This window comes from Stegostoma tigrinum, chromosome 26 (assembly GCF_030684315.1).
Source record: "Stegostoma tigrinum isolate sSteTig4 chromosome 26, sSteTig4.hap1, whole genome shotgun sequence".
NCBI classification, from domain to species: domain Eukaryota; kingdom Metazoa; phylum Chordata; class Chondrichthyes; order Orectolobiformes; family Stegostomatidae; genus Stegostoma; species Stegostoma tigrinum.
In genome coordinates this window covers 36,226,893-36,242,755 of record NC_081379.1, presented here as the reverse complement: position 1 = coordinate 36,242,755, position 15,863 = coordinate 36,226,893, and the positions used below count along the sequence as shown (strand labels likewise).

General features: G+C 44.1%; 1 protein-coding gene across 3 annotated transcripts in view; it reads right to left on the bottom strand.

Moving 5' to 3' along the window:
- srrm4 (serine/arginine repetitive matrix 4) overlaps nt 1-15,863 on the bottom strand; it is a 767,477-nt gene that overhangs the window by 341,699 nt on the left and 409,915 nt on the right. Inside the window, exons 1-2 of one of the 3 annotated variants that reach the window (XM_048556263.2) lie at nt 7,836-7,941; nt 7,283-7,708 (exon numbers count right to left, since the gene is read on the bottom strand). In XM_048556263.2, coding sequence (XP_048412220.1) covers nt 7,283-7,413 — 131 coding nt within the window. In that variant the 5' untranslated portion in view covers nt 7,414-7,708; nt 7,836-7,941. Of the gene's footprint in view, nt 1-7,282; nt 7,950-15,863 lie in introns of those variants that run through there. The other 2 variants (XM_048556264.2, XM_059655098.1) reach the window with 2 other exon arrangements.

Genomic DNA, 15,863 nt, shown 5'->3' with positions numbered 1-15,863 from the left:
AAATTCAATGAAGAATGTGTGTGCCAAATGGCTGTTTCATTGTTGCACCTTCTATATACCTTGCATTGAATCTCTGAATCCGTATAATTGATATAAATTAGGAACAGTAACATTTCCAGTGCTAGTCTTTGGACCAGTCTACTTCAAGCATTAGAGATTTCAAGGTATAGTTGAATAGTAGCCTAGTGGATTGGGACCAATGGGTTTTTCTGGTCCTTAGGCTCCTCTTGTACCATTTTAGTAAATCGTTGAGGAAGGAAATGAGTAATGGGGATTATCCTTCTAGTGCTTGGTATGGCAATCCTGGTGGTCATGGCTGTCCAACTTCCACAGTCTTTGATAGAGATGGAGTCATAGTGTTTTTCTCATATTTTGTACCTCTCCTTCTTAAACTGTTGTTGCGTTTTCTCCCATTTCTCCCATTTGCTCTGTAACCATCGACTCACCAATCCCTATGTTCTAGTTTCTCTCTCTTAAGTACCTAGCCAAGGAATTGTGGTTATATTTTGGCAATCATTTGTGAATGTTCTTTCTGTGTACGTACCATTCTAATGATATGAAAGAGATATGTTTTGACACAGTTTATATTATTTCATGAGATAATGGGAACTGCAGATACTGGAGAATCCGAGATAACAAAGTGTGGAGCTGGATGAACACAGCAGGCCAAGCAGCATCTTAGGAGCACAAAAGCTGATGTTTCGGGCCTAGACCCTTCAGCAGAAAAGGGGGATGGGGAGAGGATTCTGAAATAGATAGGGAGAGAGGGGGAGGTGGACTGAAGATGGATGGAGGAGAAGATAGTTGGAGAGGAGAGTATAGGTGGGGAGGTAGGGAGGGGATAGGTCAGTCCGGGGAGGACAGACTGGTCAAGAGGGTGGGATGAGGTTAGTAGGTAGGAAATGGAGGTGCGGCTTGAGATGGGAGTAGGGGATAGGTGAGAGGAAGAACAGGTTAGGGAGGCGGGGATGAGCTGGGACTGATTTTGGGATGCAGTCGGGGGAGGGGAGATTTTGAAGCTTGTGAAGTTCACATTGATACCATTGGGCTGCAGGGCTCCCAAGCGGAATATGAGTTGCTGTTCCTGCAACCTTCAGGTGGCATCATTATGGCACTGCAGGAGGCCTAGGATGGACATGTCGTATAAGGAATGGGAGGGAGTTGAAATGGTTCATGCTTGTCCCCGCCTCCCTAACCTGTTCTTCCTCTCACCTATTCCCTCCTCCCATCTCAAGCCGCACCTCCATTTCCTACCTACTAACCTCATCCCGCCCCCTGACCTGTCCGTCCTCCCCGGACTGACCTATCCCCTCCCTACCTCCCACCCATACATTCCTCTCCACCTATCTTCTCCTCTATCCATCTTCGGTCCGCCTCCCCCTCTCTCTCTATTTATTTCAGAATCCTCTCCCCATCCCCCTTTTCTGATGAAGGGTCTAGGCCCAAAACGTCAGCTTTTGTGCTCCAAAGATGCTGCTTGGCCTGCTCCAGCTCCACACTTTCTTATCTTATATTATTTCATGTTTTGTTATTAATCAACAAAAACAGTATAATAAAATGACCCATAATTCATCTATAATTTGGACATAAATCATGCTTAACAGAATTTTAAATAATTTTCCCAACACTCCTTGCCCGGACCCAAATACAGTAAAACAGTTTTTAATATAAACATTAGTGAATTGAAGAAAAAAATACTCGTCTTCATTTTGAATAATGTTATTATTGTAGTGAACATATAAATAATCAAATATGGATACGAAAGCTCAAACACTTTTTAAAACAAAAAGTTCCTATTTTGAACATCAGAGAAGAAAAGCATGTTTCAAGCATTTTTTAACATGAAGAAATGAAATGTTTGGGCATTAAAATCCAGACTTATTTCTTTAGTTATGATAATTTTTTTTCTCCATTCATAAAACAAGTGTGGCTTATGTCTACACCTATTTCATTTTGTCAGCTAAGAACTTGGTTTTCAACTAGATGCTATTGGTTTGCACTGTCGTGAAAAAGAGATTTTGGCCTTGATCTCCCAAAAGGAAGGGGTGAAGGCACATTGTATCTAAATGACAAATAGGAACAAATTCCTTTTAAATTAATGCACTGAATTCAGACCTTAACCAAGGAGATGCAAAATCAGACTGATATGAGTTTCAGCCCATAACATGTGTTATGCCATACTCCTGGATGCTGCAGGATGTGAAATGACGAGTGTCTTCTAAATAATGATAATTTAGAGAATTGATGCCTTCCTGGTGGAATCATTTTCTTTCCCTAATGGAGGCTGAATTTCATGTGCAACAAGTAAGCTACTGATTGATTTCACTTAGAAGGATTGGAACATGGTGAGGCGGTGGCATAATGCAAAGGTCACTGAAATGGTAAAGCAGAAACATCGGTCGTTGTTCTGGGCATGTGGGTTCAAATCCCACCATGGCAGATGGCGAAAGTAGAATTCAACAAAAGTCTTAAATAAGAAAAGGTTAGCCTAATGACAACCATGTAACCATAAAAGAATCTGGTTTGCAAAGGTCAACATTCAAGATCAAATATGGCAAATCAGGGTCACTTGTTCATGTAGATGGTAAAAGGCTAATGCAGAATGTGTTGGATAAATGGCCTGTTTTATTGCTGCACTTGTTATGTACCTTGCTTTGAAACTCTGACTCAGAATCATTGATGGGAAAGTATTTTACCATCTTTACATGATCTAACTTACAAGTAGTTCCAAACCACAGTTACGTGGTCGACTCTTAATTAACCTAAAATGACATAGCAAGCAACTCAGTTCAAGGGCAATTACAGAAGGGAAGCAAATGCTAGCAATATTCACATCCGTGAATCAATTAAAGGAATGTCCTGGGCAATACTTTATGGAGGCAAAGGGAGTCTCACCTTCAACGGCATATTTTGGGAGGGTCCAGCAAAGCAACTTCACCAGGCAATGGTGACATTCCTCAGGAGCAAGGACCCTGAAAGTAGATGTCCTGCCTCTTGCTATCCAAAATTTGGGAGTGTGTGGCATTGCATTGTTGTATCATACATAAAGAAATCGGAAGCAGTCAGTATGTAAATATACATTCAGGGTGAGATTTTTGTTGCTACCGAGCAGTCAAATGCTGAGTAACAATGTAACAGACCACCAGCCACATGGAGAACTGCTACAAATACACACAATGAAGCTCCAGCACCTTGGTTCTAAAATAATGTGTTTAATTTGAACTCTGGAAGGTAGAAGACATGACATGTTAACTCTGCTTCTCTCCAAAGATAAACATGAAGTGTTTGGAGGGATATGGGTCAAACGCAGGCAGACGGGACCATTTTAGTTTTGGATTATGGTTGGCATGAACTAGTTGGACCAGAGGGTGTTTCCATGCTGTATGACTCTATGTGATATGATAAATAGTTCATTCGTGGCATACCCAGAACTAGGTTATGATAATGCCAATCAACGTAATCTTGATCTCTTCTCACTGTTGACCTATATTACTCTGTAACTCTATAACTTATGTTATCAGTGGAAACAAAACAGTTAATGGAATACTAAAAATTTCACACCCTAAGAAACTGGCTTATGTGCCTCCATGTTTTTTGATGTTGTAGCTAGGCAGATGTTTCTCCAATATTGCAACACACAAACATTACAGCCCATACATGTTGAGGAAATATAAGATTGCCTTCTGCCACAGTAGGTGACATGAAGAAATTCTTTGTGAATCATGATTAATGCCACAAGTAGACTGTTGAGTATGGTGTAACATGGTGTGAAGCTGAATGAAATCCAGCATTGGCAGTTCCTACTATCTCTGTTAAATAGGGTGGGTAAGTTGTGATTCTGAAAGGATTTACGTGCATTTGGAGAGGAAAGAACCATTAGGCATAGTCAGCTTTGCGTGAGGAAAATCATGTCTCACAAACTTGTTTAAGTTTTTTGAGAAAGGGACCAACAAGATAGATGAGGGCAAAGCTGTAGATATTGTTTACTTGGACTTTAGTGAAGCCTTTGGTGACGTTCTACATGATAGACTTATTTGTAAAGCTAGATTACATAGGATTCAGGGTGAACGTGCCAACTGGATATAAAATTGGTTTTACAGAAGGAGACAGAGGGTGATGGTGGGGGGCTATTTTTCAGACTGGATGCCTGTGATGAGCAGTGTTCCACAGGGATCAGTATTGAGTCCACTTTTGTTTGTCGTTTATATAAAAGACTTGGCAGTATAAAAAATTGACAGTGAAGAAGATTTGAGTTGTAATAATAGGCTAGGACTCTTTTCACTGGAGCATAGGAGGTTGAGGGGTGACGTTATAGAGGTTTATAAAATCAGGAGGGAGATGGATAGAGTGAATAGCAAAAATCTCTTCCCTAAGGTGGGAGAATTCAAAACTAGAGGTCATTTTTAAGGTGAGAGGAGAAAGATTTAAAAAGGACTTGAGGGGCAACTTTTTCTTTTACCCAGGGAGTGGTTAGTATGTGGAATGATCTGCTCATGGAAGTGATGGAAGCAGGCACATTAACAACGTTTGAGATACATCTTGATAGACACTTGCACAGGAGGTGAACAGCGGATAGATGCTGCACTTGGGCAGTAAGTAATGGCTCTAAATGAGGATGAGGAATCAGTGCAGGCTTGGCCTGTTCCTGTGCTGTATTGTATTGTGTTGTATAATTCAGTTTCTGAGTTTGGCTATGTAGATATACAAGATGGGCTAACTGCACAAATAATATCAGGTCATCATCCCAGGCCAATTGGCACAACTTCATTTCTCACAGTGCATGGTGTCACCCTCAGCCTGAACTTAGCAGAAAATGTGCAAAAAAGAAACCTGTTGGCCACAATTTTTTTTATATAGAGCTGACAGGAAACGTTCACACTCCAAAGTTAAGTCTGCGGCTGACAACGTTCAGGAGCAAAGCCAACCTGTACAATCCCTTCTACCCTAATTCAGCTCGTAGATTGTGGCGTCAACTCGACGTATAGCCTAGAAATGGGAAGCAGCTTCTGACCCTTGTTCCGATTGTCTTTATATCAAAGAGATACACATACACAGTATTCCACAAAAACAGTTCGTCCTGTCACTTCTTAGTCACTGCATAGCAGGGTTGAGGGTGTTACTAATGACTGCTGTTCACGGATACCTCAGCAAAGTGCCAAATATTACAAACTTGGCAGCCGGACAGAAAATAATAAATGTGCAGATTTCGACAAAGAGCATGATTTTAAAATTCATCAATTATCTAAGTACAATACATGCGTGAGAACAACGTGTTCCAGCGATAGGAAAGTGACTGGTAATTCCTGTCCGTTTTAGTTCTATAAATCCATAGTGTGAACCCCGGTCCGGCCTCCACTACATAAGATCCATTGCAGGCCCCCTCTCATTAGAGAAAAAAAAGATTTGTCTGAAGTTTTCCTCTAAAGTGTTCAGTTTCCCTGCAAATCAAAGTTGCCCAGTATCTGTTGAGGATGAGGAGAAAAGCCAGGCTTAGCATCAGTCTGCAAACCATCTGTTGTGTGCCCAAGCCTCCTCTCGCAAAATAAGCTGAATTTTTAATGAACCCAGGCTGGTAGGAAACAGCTTGTGGATACAATGGCAGAAGAGATCCGACAGCTGTAGCACTACTGAATACAGTGTCACTGTTAAGTCAGAAATATAAGTGGGGGGTCGGAGAGCCAGCACTAATTGCCAAACTGAGTGCTGCAGGGAGTCTGCAGGCAGATTCAAATGAACTTCCAGTGACATAGCAACACAACAAACACGAGTGCGACACACATACACACCAACTAATATATTGATTGTACAGTGCTACAAAAGAAAGATCAACATAACAGAATTTACTGCATGCATCCTTATTAATATTGATTTAGCATTTCCCCTGTTTTAATTGCGGTGAGATTTCAAATAATAATAATGAATGTGTCATGAGAAATATTCTACGTGTTGGTCAATACACTTATCAACCAGAAATGTTAATCTGGCTGAGCCAGATGACTCTTGAAGATTTCTGAATGGACTTCAATATTTCTCAGAATATCAACACAGACCAATTTCTCACTGTAATCATTTCCCTAATGAGTACTTCTTATTGGTTATCTCAAACTGAATCATGAAAATCTCCGTTTTATGTTCTGACCCTTCTCTATCATCCAGTCCAAACAATAGGCAAAGTGATATGTGTTTTGTAGTATTACTTCCAACAGCAGATATTTCACAGTGAGCTTTTCCTGTTACCCTGGTCGTAGGGTAGTGAAAGAGAATTAAACCAGCCAGGAATCGGAGCTGTCTCATAACTCAGACTCAGCTAATAGTGAGATCCAAACTGAAATGAAAGTGGAGGCAAATTTTGTTCCCTCTCGCTCATGCGTTTTTTTATGCGTTTCCCATTTTGTCAAAAAAAAGAGCACTTGACTGTGTCTGCTGTTACTCCATACTGTGTTGTTAGATTTGAAATGAATGGTTATATGTTGTTGTCACTGGAGACACGTTGTAAACAGCTTGGTACATCACAGCTGGTTAGCCTGGTATGATACAATAGTTGAAACACCCCGATGAATCCCAGCTCATAAAGAGTACCACCTTTTTACCGTCTAATTGGTCTCAACTGCAACACGAAAGCAGGCATGAATATATAACTAGTTGAAATGTAGTTTCTTATTTTTTTTCCATTCAGCAAGATGTTCAACTCTCAAACCTTTTTGATGAAATCCAGTTACTAATACTTGCCGCATGTTCTTGCCAGACTTCCTTTAATGTGATTTCATTTAAATAATGTTGAACTCCAGCTTCTAGAGTACACAATCTGACCCATGTGGCTATTAAAAAGGCTGTTGTTTAACCCAAAGACCTCAGGGCTAATACAGCTTTTACAGATTAAAAATGTAACAAGTCTGAGAAGAATCAATAATGAACTTTATTCTCCTAAAACTATCATTCCCTGAGTGTGATACCTTTTTTCTTATAATCCTTAGTTTTTTATCTATCAGGATGAGATAGACCACTGTTTCTTTGCTAACATTTTTCATCAACACCCCCTGTGTGTCATTGCTTCTCAGTCTGAGCTTCCCACAAACAGCACAATAGACAGGGAATCCGGATTTATGAAGATAACAACAGGCGTTTCCAGTAGCTAACGAGAATGAGCAGTTTCAATACATGGGCTGGTCCTTACCATAGCAGATGGTCAATTAAATCTACAACAGCCTGCCAATGCTCTCTTGGCCTGCGACATTCTGACCTTTCTTCTCAGAAAAGAGATGAATAAAAAATGCGCGCTTACTTGCTCAGAGTCTTCCGGGCTGTGATGCTGGCCACAATGATGCTCTCTGGGCGGGGGGTGGCTACCGCTTTGAAGGTCCCCTTCCAGAACTTTTCGAAGAGCTGCTTTTCCCCTTGCTGTACACTGGACATGGTCTGGGAGTTGGTCTTCTGGAGGGAGATGCAGTGAGGATGGACTAGAGCGTTGTGTGGAGCTCTTTAGCTCAGACACAAACATAGACGCAAACACTTACACACAGGGAACGCTCTCCAGCAGCTGAGCACCAGGGAGCTGTCCAGCTGCTGAACCGTTCCACCTCTCCGTTCCGTTGGAACTGCCGGCACAAAGACAGTTTTCCTTCTGCGGCTTGGAGTGTCCCACTCTGTCTCCCTCTATCTCTCTTTCGAGTCTGTTCAGCCAGATGCAATGCCGATGTGACGGCAGTTACTGTAAAAAAAGAAATAAAACGAGTTTGTCATCAAACAGGACCTGCTTTACCAGGCAATCACCAACAGGCTTGCAACACAAAGAGCCATTTGCTGTGCTGTCGGGGTTAGCAATTTTAACTGAGCACCTGCTCTCCGAAATAGGCAGCTAGGTTCTTGAGAACACAAAAGCAGCAGCGGAGTGCATTCAGCATCCAAGCTGTTCCCTTGTTTTGTCTCATTTAGTATGTGACGTTGGAGCGGGGTTGGTCAGCTGAGTACAACGTCTCTTCCCCTTCTCTCTCTCTCTCCCTCCCTCCTCTCTCTCTCTTTCCTGCTGTCTGAAAAAAAAGCGAAGACTGTGCTGCTTGCTGTATCTGCATAACAAAAGGCTGTAGGTTCCTGAGGGCAGGCCTTGCGTGTGCCTAACACAATGAACCGCAGCTGCATTCAGAAGCAACCTAAAACATTTCAGGCCAAATAGATTGGCTGCTGCTATAAGTGGGGGACAGGCCATGTCCTTTGTTCAAAAGCATTCCTTCAGGTTTGACAGTCAATCTTGTTCCCTTGCTGTTGCTTCCTGTCTGGATCTCGCAATCTGCACATTGAAAGCTCTCTTCTTAAACTTGGAGGTTTATGTGTTTTTATGCTGTTGTCGTTATATTGCAAAACTAAACTCATTGGATCATCTTGTCTTAACCACTGTCAACTAGAAGACACAAAAATGCAAAAAAAAATCATGGGTTCATGAAGATGTTGCTGAGACTTCTCAGTAGCAAAGGCTACTAGGACATGAATACAGGGAGGATAATTTTCACGTGTAAGGAAAATTTGACAGCTCAAAGTGGGTACAGGCCTGTTTTCAGCCACTGCAGGCCAGAATGATTTTGATGGCTGCACCTCACTTAGGTATTATGGGCGAGCTGCCTCCAGGTTGGTAATGGTTGATTTTTGGTTGCTACTTTTGGAGGGTGGAATTTTTCAGTAGGCTCAATACCTATGTAAAGAAAGCTTTCACCAACCAAAATGATGTACTCATTTAATTTGAAATGTATTTGGCACACTTCTTGAAACTTTCTATGCTGAGTATCTCCTGTGAGAGCTCCCGGTTTCACTGATATGGGGCTAAGTTCTGGACGGAGCTGGAAAAGCTCCTGTCCCCTATTAATGTCAGAAAAGTGACATAACAGAAGTTGAGAATGCCAACACCAGAAGCATGAGTTCAAAATGTGGATGTGGTGCCAGGAGGAACTCAGTAACTTTACCCAAACAACAAAGGGCATAGCAATACCCTTCTACATCTTTTGTTTTGCTTGGATCAAACTCTTTATCACTGCTTTTATATGTAGCACATCATTCTGAACTATGCTGTCCAAACTTTCTTGAACCTCATACATTCCCAATCATAAAGAAATCCTAGACCAACTTTCCTTCTCAGTCCAATGAAGTACTCAGCTGTTATAGGCCTCTCAGTGCTCCTGGGATGCTGCTTGGTCTGCTGTGTTCATCCAGCTTCACACTTTATTATCTTGGATTCTCCAGCATCTGCAGTTCCCATTATCACTAAAACAATAAGAAACCTTTTGCCTTTTCTGCTGTCTCTTTTTCACTTTGGATCCATGTGCTATCTGTCGCACAGTGGTAGCTTTATTGCCTCTGAGTCTGAAGATTGTGTATCTAGGTTCCAACTTGGAACTTTGTATCTCATAATCATTGATCATAGCCCATAATAATGCTAAAGAGCTGCTGCTTTGTCAGAGGAGCCACCTTGAGATGATTGTTAAATTGTGGCTTTGTCTGTATGAGAATGAGGTGGTGATCTACATCATGATATAATAGCGAGATCAGCAGTCAGGTCCAAGAGACTGTGAAGAATTAGAATTAGAATTAGAATTAGAATTAGAATTAGAATTAGAATTAGAATTAGAATCCCTACAGTGTGGAAACACGCCCTTCGGCCCAACAAGTCCACACCAACCCTTGGACCATTCCACCCCCAAACCCATCCTCCTAGAACCCACCTAATCTACACATCTCTGAACATTATGAGTCCTTCAGCATGGCCAATCCACCTAACCTGCGTATCTTTGGACTGTGGGAGGAAACCGAAGCACCCAGAGGAAACCCAAGCACACACAGATTGTCACTCAAGGGTGGAATTGAACCTGGGTTCCTGGCACTGTGAAGGGTTGGTTTACTTTATTATTGAGAAATGGACTTACGAAGAACAGTATTAATAGAATAATGCAAAAAAGTGACTTTTCAAAACTTAGCAAAGGCAGGCAGCAGTCAGTCTGAGGGAAGGGAAAACCATTATTGTTCATACACTACCAGAAAAGACAAGGATAGCAATTTCTCCAAGGTTTAGAATAGAACTCTAAGCCTCAAAACCTGACACAACACAAACCACCATTGAGTGAATGAAATATATTCTAGTGTTCTAATTTGTAGAAGCATGGACAACATCTATCACTGGGTCATCTTCTTAAACTGATGATGAAATGTGAGGCTGGATGAACACAGCAGGCCCAGCAGCATCTCAGGAGCACAAAAGCTGACGTTTCGGGCCTAGACCCTTCATCAGAGAGGGGGATGGGGTGAGGGTTCTGGAATAAATAGGGAGAGAGGGGGAGGCGGACCGAAGATGGAGAGAAAAGAAGATAGGTAGAGAGGAGAGTATAGGTGGGGAGGTAGGGAGGGGATAGGTAAGTCCAGGGAAGATGGACATGTCAAGGAGGTGGGATGAGGTTAGTAGGGAGATGGAGGTGCGGCTTGGGGTGGGAGGAAGGGATGGGTGAGAGGAAGAACAGGTCAGGGGAGGCAGAGACAGGTTGGACTGGTTTTGGGATGCAGTGGGCGGAGGGGTAGAGCTGGGCTGGTTGTGTGGTGCAGTGGGGGGAGGGGACGAACTGGGCTGGTTTTGGGATGTGGTGGGGGAAGGGGAGATTTTGAAGCTGGTGAAGTCCACATTGATACCATTAGGCTGCAGGGTTCCCAAGCGGAATATGGGTTGCTGTTCCTGCAACCTTCGGGTGGCATCATTGTGGCAGTGCAGGAGGCCCATGATGAACATGTCATCTAAAGAATGGGAGGGGGTGTGGAAATGGTTTGCGACTGGGAGGTGCAGTTGTTTATTGCGAACCGAGCGGAGGTGTTCTGCAAAGCGGTCCCCAAGCCTCCGCTTGGTTTCCCCAATGTAGAGGAAGCCACACAGGGTACAGTGGATGCAATATACCACATTGGCAGATGTGCAGGTGAACCTCTGCTTAATGTGGAAAGTCATCTTGGGGCCTGGGATAGGGCTGAGGGAGGAGGTGTGGGGGCAAGTGTAGCATCTCCTGCGGTTGCAGGGGTAGGTGCCGGGTGTGGTGGGGTTGGAGGGCAGTGTGGAGCGAACAAGGGAGTCACGGAGAGAGTGGTCTCTCCGGAAAGCAGACAAGGGTGGCGATGGAAAAATGTCTTGGGTGGTGGGGTCGGATTGTAGATGGCGGAAGTGTCGGAGGATGATGCGTTGTATCCGGAGGTTGGTGGGGTGGTGTGTGAGAACGAGGGGATCCTCTTTAGGCAGTTGTGGTGGGGGCGGGGTGTGAGGGATGTGTTGGGGGAAATGCGGGAGATGCGGTCAAGGGCGTTCTCGACCACTGTGGGGGGAAAGTTGCGGTCCTTGAAGGACTTGGACATCTGGGATGTGCGGGAGTGGAATGCCTCATCTTGGGAGCAGATGCGGTGGAGGCGGAGGAATTGGGAATAGGGGATGGAATTTTTTCAGGAGGGTGGGTGGGAGGAGGTGTATTCTAAGTAGCTGTGGGAGTCGGTGGGCTTGAAATGGACATCAGTTACAAGCTGGTTGCCTGAGATGGAGACTGAAAGGTCCAGGAAGGTGAGGGATGTGCTGGAGATGGCCCAGCTGAACTGAAGGTTGGGGTGGAAGGTGTTGGTGAAGTGGATGAACTGTTCAAGCTCCTCTGGGGAGCAAGAGGCGGCGCCGATACAGTCATCAATGTAACGGAGGAAGAGGTGGGGTTTGGGGCCTGTGTAGGTGCGGAAGAGGGACTGTTCCACGTAAACTGATGGTCTGGTTATTCATTCTATTATTGTTTGTGGGAGCTTGCTGTAAATTAGCTATCATGTTTCCTATCTTACAGCAGCAAGTTCAAAACTCCTCCTTGGATGTAAAGTATTCTGGGATGTAATGAAGTTGTGAAAGATGGATATAAATGGGGAATCATTCTTTCTGTCTTTTCTCTGAGCATGCACAGCTGCCCCACACACCTTTACAGGAATGATACACAAACTCTCTGTTCCTGTTTCTAAAGGACAAATTATCTCACAGCACAAGGGACAGGATAAAATTGGGGCAAGTCCAGCCTCCACATGAACACTGTCTCACTCATCATGGAAAAAAGAGACTTGAAAATAGTACAGGAGGAATCTTGATGTTCCTTGGAGGTTACACAGCAAGAGAACAAGATCAGCAAGATGCCTGTTTGTTTCTCTTGCTATTTCCTTTAAAGCAATTACAAGTACAGTGAATTGGTGAACTGGTACTGTATGCACTGCAACTCATGCAGCTGCTGGATAATCTTCCCCTTGCTTTTTGATTTTCGCTCCCTTTATCTTATCTTTTTACTAGGACCGTACCACAACTTGAAATTGCTCTACAAAAGGGACTGGACAAGCAACATGGTGAAGAAATACCTCCTCTCACTTCATCTTCCCTTAGTAACTAGTACAGTAATCAATATTATGGATGGAACACAGAGCGAATTAGCGAGATCCTCACAGGCTGAATTATAGTCAGCATTGGTCAACAGGAACTGACGGTTGCAGGAAAGACACAGCAGCTGATCTCTGGCCATTGGGAAGTCTCAAGTGCTAGATCTGAAGAGGAAGACAGGGATGCAGACACCAAGAGACCAGCTTTAAAAGAAAGATCGCAAATAATTGCTTGGAGCATTGAAATGCCCAAGATTAAAAACACTTTATTTCGATACATATGAGAGTCATTCCGTTGCAAGACTCATCGCTCTGCAGTCTAACATGGAGCATGTGATCAATCCTCTGGCTGGGCCCATGATGGAGTGGAGTGAACAGGCAGAGTCCTATGGCAGAGTGGAGAGAATTGGGGGGCCGTTGGGGGTGGGGGCGAGTCCCATGGCAGAGCGATCGTGCTGATTTCCAGAGTGGCGGTGGAGCGAGTCCTGGATGGAGGCATTATAACCTCGTGCTGTGGGGCTAGTAGGCATGGACTGGAACTTACGTGTCACTTATTATCATTCTGGAGTTTTTCAACTGTTCCCATGCTAATTTATACTTATTTTTACTCTTAAAGTAATCTTAAAAGCATCTTACCTATGTCCTCTGTACCTAAGATGGTGCCAAAAGGCAGCATTACAAACTTTCCACTGCACTCATTTGACTACACATGACAACAAAGGCTATTCCTTCTCTTCTACTCTCTGTGCAAGAGGCTGTAACCAGTAGGCCTGAGGACTTGGGTCCTGTCTCTAAAGCTAATATGCCCCCCATTCTATCAATGGTATCAGAGATATCCTAAGTCTGATCTTCCAATTGCAGTCTCATGAATGAAAATGACACAAAAGGAGTGGTACATGTTTCTCTCAAGCATGGCTGAGAGCAAACCTGCTCCCTTGCCATCCATTCATCTAATCACCCACCATGATACCAGGCCCCTGGCAGCTGTTGAAGTGCTGCAGTTTGCAGTTGGACCCTCTCAGACCTCAGTTTCTAGAAATCACAAAAATCTTGAAAATTCCAGGCTCATAACCAACATGTGCCTTTCTTTCACCATTTGATTAAACAGTGATAACAAGGTGTAGAGCTGGATGGACACAGCAGGCCAAGCAGCATTTTAGGAGCAGGAAAGCTGACGTTTTGGGCCTAGGCCCTTCATCAGAGAGGGGGATGGGGTGAGGGTTCTGGAATAAATAGGGAGAGAGGGGGAGGCGGACCGAAGATGGAGAGACAAGGCCCGAAACGTCAGCTTTTGTGCTCCTGAGATGCTGCTTGGCCTGCTGTGTTCATCCAGCTGCACACCTTGTTATCTCGGATTCTCCAGCATCTGCAGCTCTCATTATCTCTGATTAAATGGTGACAACTTTTTCATTGATTGTGTTGTTTATGGAGAGCTTGTGTGATTAATGTGACAAAATGAGGTGGCATTTATATAACTGATGGGTCAGCTCATGGACATTTTGTATTGGTAAGGAGACGGACTGCTTCGAATGACAATCTGGGAATGAAGTGAGTAGTTTGGTGATGGGAAGAAATCATTTGCAAGGAGTGATTATCAACAAGATATGGTCACCCAGCTCTGGCTTTAGACTGATGCTCTGCATGTACCGTTCCTGCTGCAACAGGAATGAACCATTCAGCACATCAAGCCCCTTAAACCATTAAATTGTATCATGGCTGATTATTACCACCTTTCCATTAAGCTACCTTTCTCTCCAGATTCCCTTTCATCACCTAAATCCAACTCTCTCAGACTTGAAACTTCCATGCCCAATACACACAAGCTATTAGAATTTCAGATTTCTGCTACACTTTGCATGATCAAATAGGGTGATCAAAACGATGCCACCCAAATGTTGCAGGAACAGGATCTCACATTCCACTTGAGAACCCTGCAACCCAATGGTAGCAATGTGGACTTCACAAGCTTCAAAATCACCCTGCACCAAGCAAATGCCAAAACCAGCCCAGCTCGTCCCTGCCTCCCTAATCTGTCCGTCCTTCCTCCCACCTATCCACTCCTCCCACCTCAAGATCCACACCCATCTCCTACCTACCAGCCTCATCCCGCCTCCTTGGACTGTCCATCCTCCCCAGACTGACCTATCCCCACCCTAACTCCCCATCTACACTCACCCCTACTGGCTCCATCCCTGCCTCTCTAACCTGCCTGCCTCCTCTCCACCTATCTGTTCCCTTATCCATCGTTCATCCACCTCCCCCTCTCTCTCTATTTATTTCAGAAACCCCCTCCCCTCCCCCATTTCTGAAGAAGGGTCCAGACCCAAAACATCAGCTTTCCTGCTCCACTGATGCTGCTTGGCCTACTGTGTGGAGCTGGATGAACACAGCAGGCCAAGCAGCATCATTTGGAGACTTGCTTTTCAATTTCCTATCTAGCTCCATAAGGTCTTCTTTATGGACCTCATTTCTCTTTCTTTCTACGTCATTGATTCCAATGTGGACCACAAGCTCTAGACATTCTCTTCCAGAATGCCCTGCATCTATCCTTTAACATCTTTGACCCTGGTACCCAAAAGACAATATTCCATACTGGAGTCCCTCTATCAGCTCAAAGTGCTTGTCAACTCGCTAATGAGTCTCAAAGAGAAGAGAATTCCAAAAACTACCAACACTTGGAAGAGAAGTTCCTCTACAAAACCATCTTAAACCATTCTGTCTTTTTTAGACAATGCTTCCAATCCTGGATTTTCTTATGAGGGGAAACATCTTCTTAGTAACTGTCCTGTTAAGCCCCCTCAAAATATTAAGATATTGTCTAACACCTGGGTAATTATTAAGATCACTCCCCAACTTACCACAAAGCCTTCAGCATTAGGTACACTTGCTGACCTCTTATATTTTAGACCTCTGACATCCACTCACTCCCAGTCAGGCTCCCCTTGCAACCCACCGCAATTCCACATCCCTTTAACTCAATAGCACCCCACCCTGCCACTTACCTAAACCTCCTGCTGGTCCTGTTTCTCCCATCTCTTACCAGAAGACCTGACACCCCACCCTGATTCTGACTTCCCATCCACCCACAACATCCCAACTATAGTGCCCACAACCTGCTTTGGCCTTGACATTACCCTCCCAGGTATGTAGTCTGCCGGACCTGACGTGTCGACATCCACCATCACTAGACTTGACAACCCCCAACCCCTATGCCTGACACAATAATACTCCACCATTGGTTCCGACAAGCCCCTTTCACACTGCCAAACCCAACATGCCCTCTCCCCGATCCTGACATATGCTGTGCATTCTATCATTTACTTGATGCCACTTACACACATGTCATCCTATCCATCTGGCACCCTGCAACTCCATCACCTGGCACTCTAAGCCCTTAACCAACTGCCACCCTAAACCCACACTTACCCTATACACTTGGCCTTGCACAGCAGCTGTCAAGT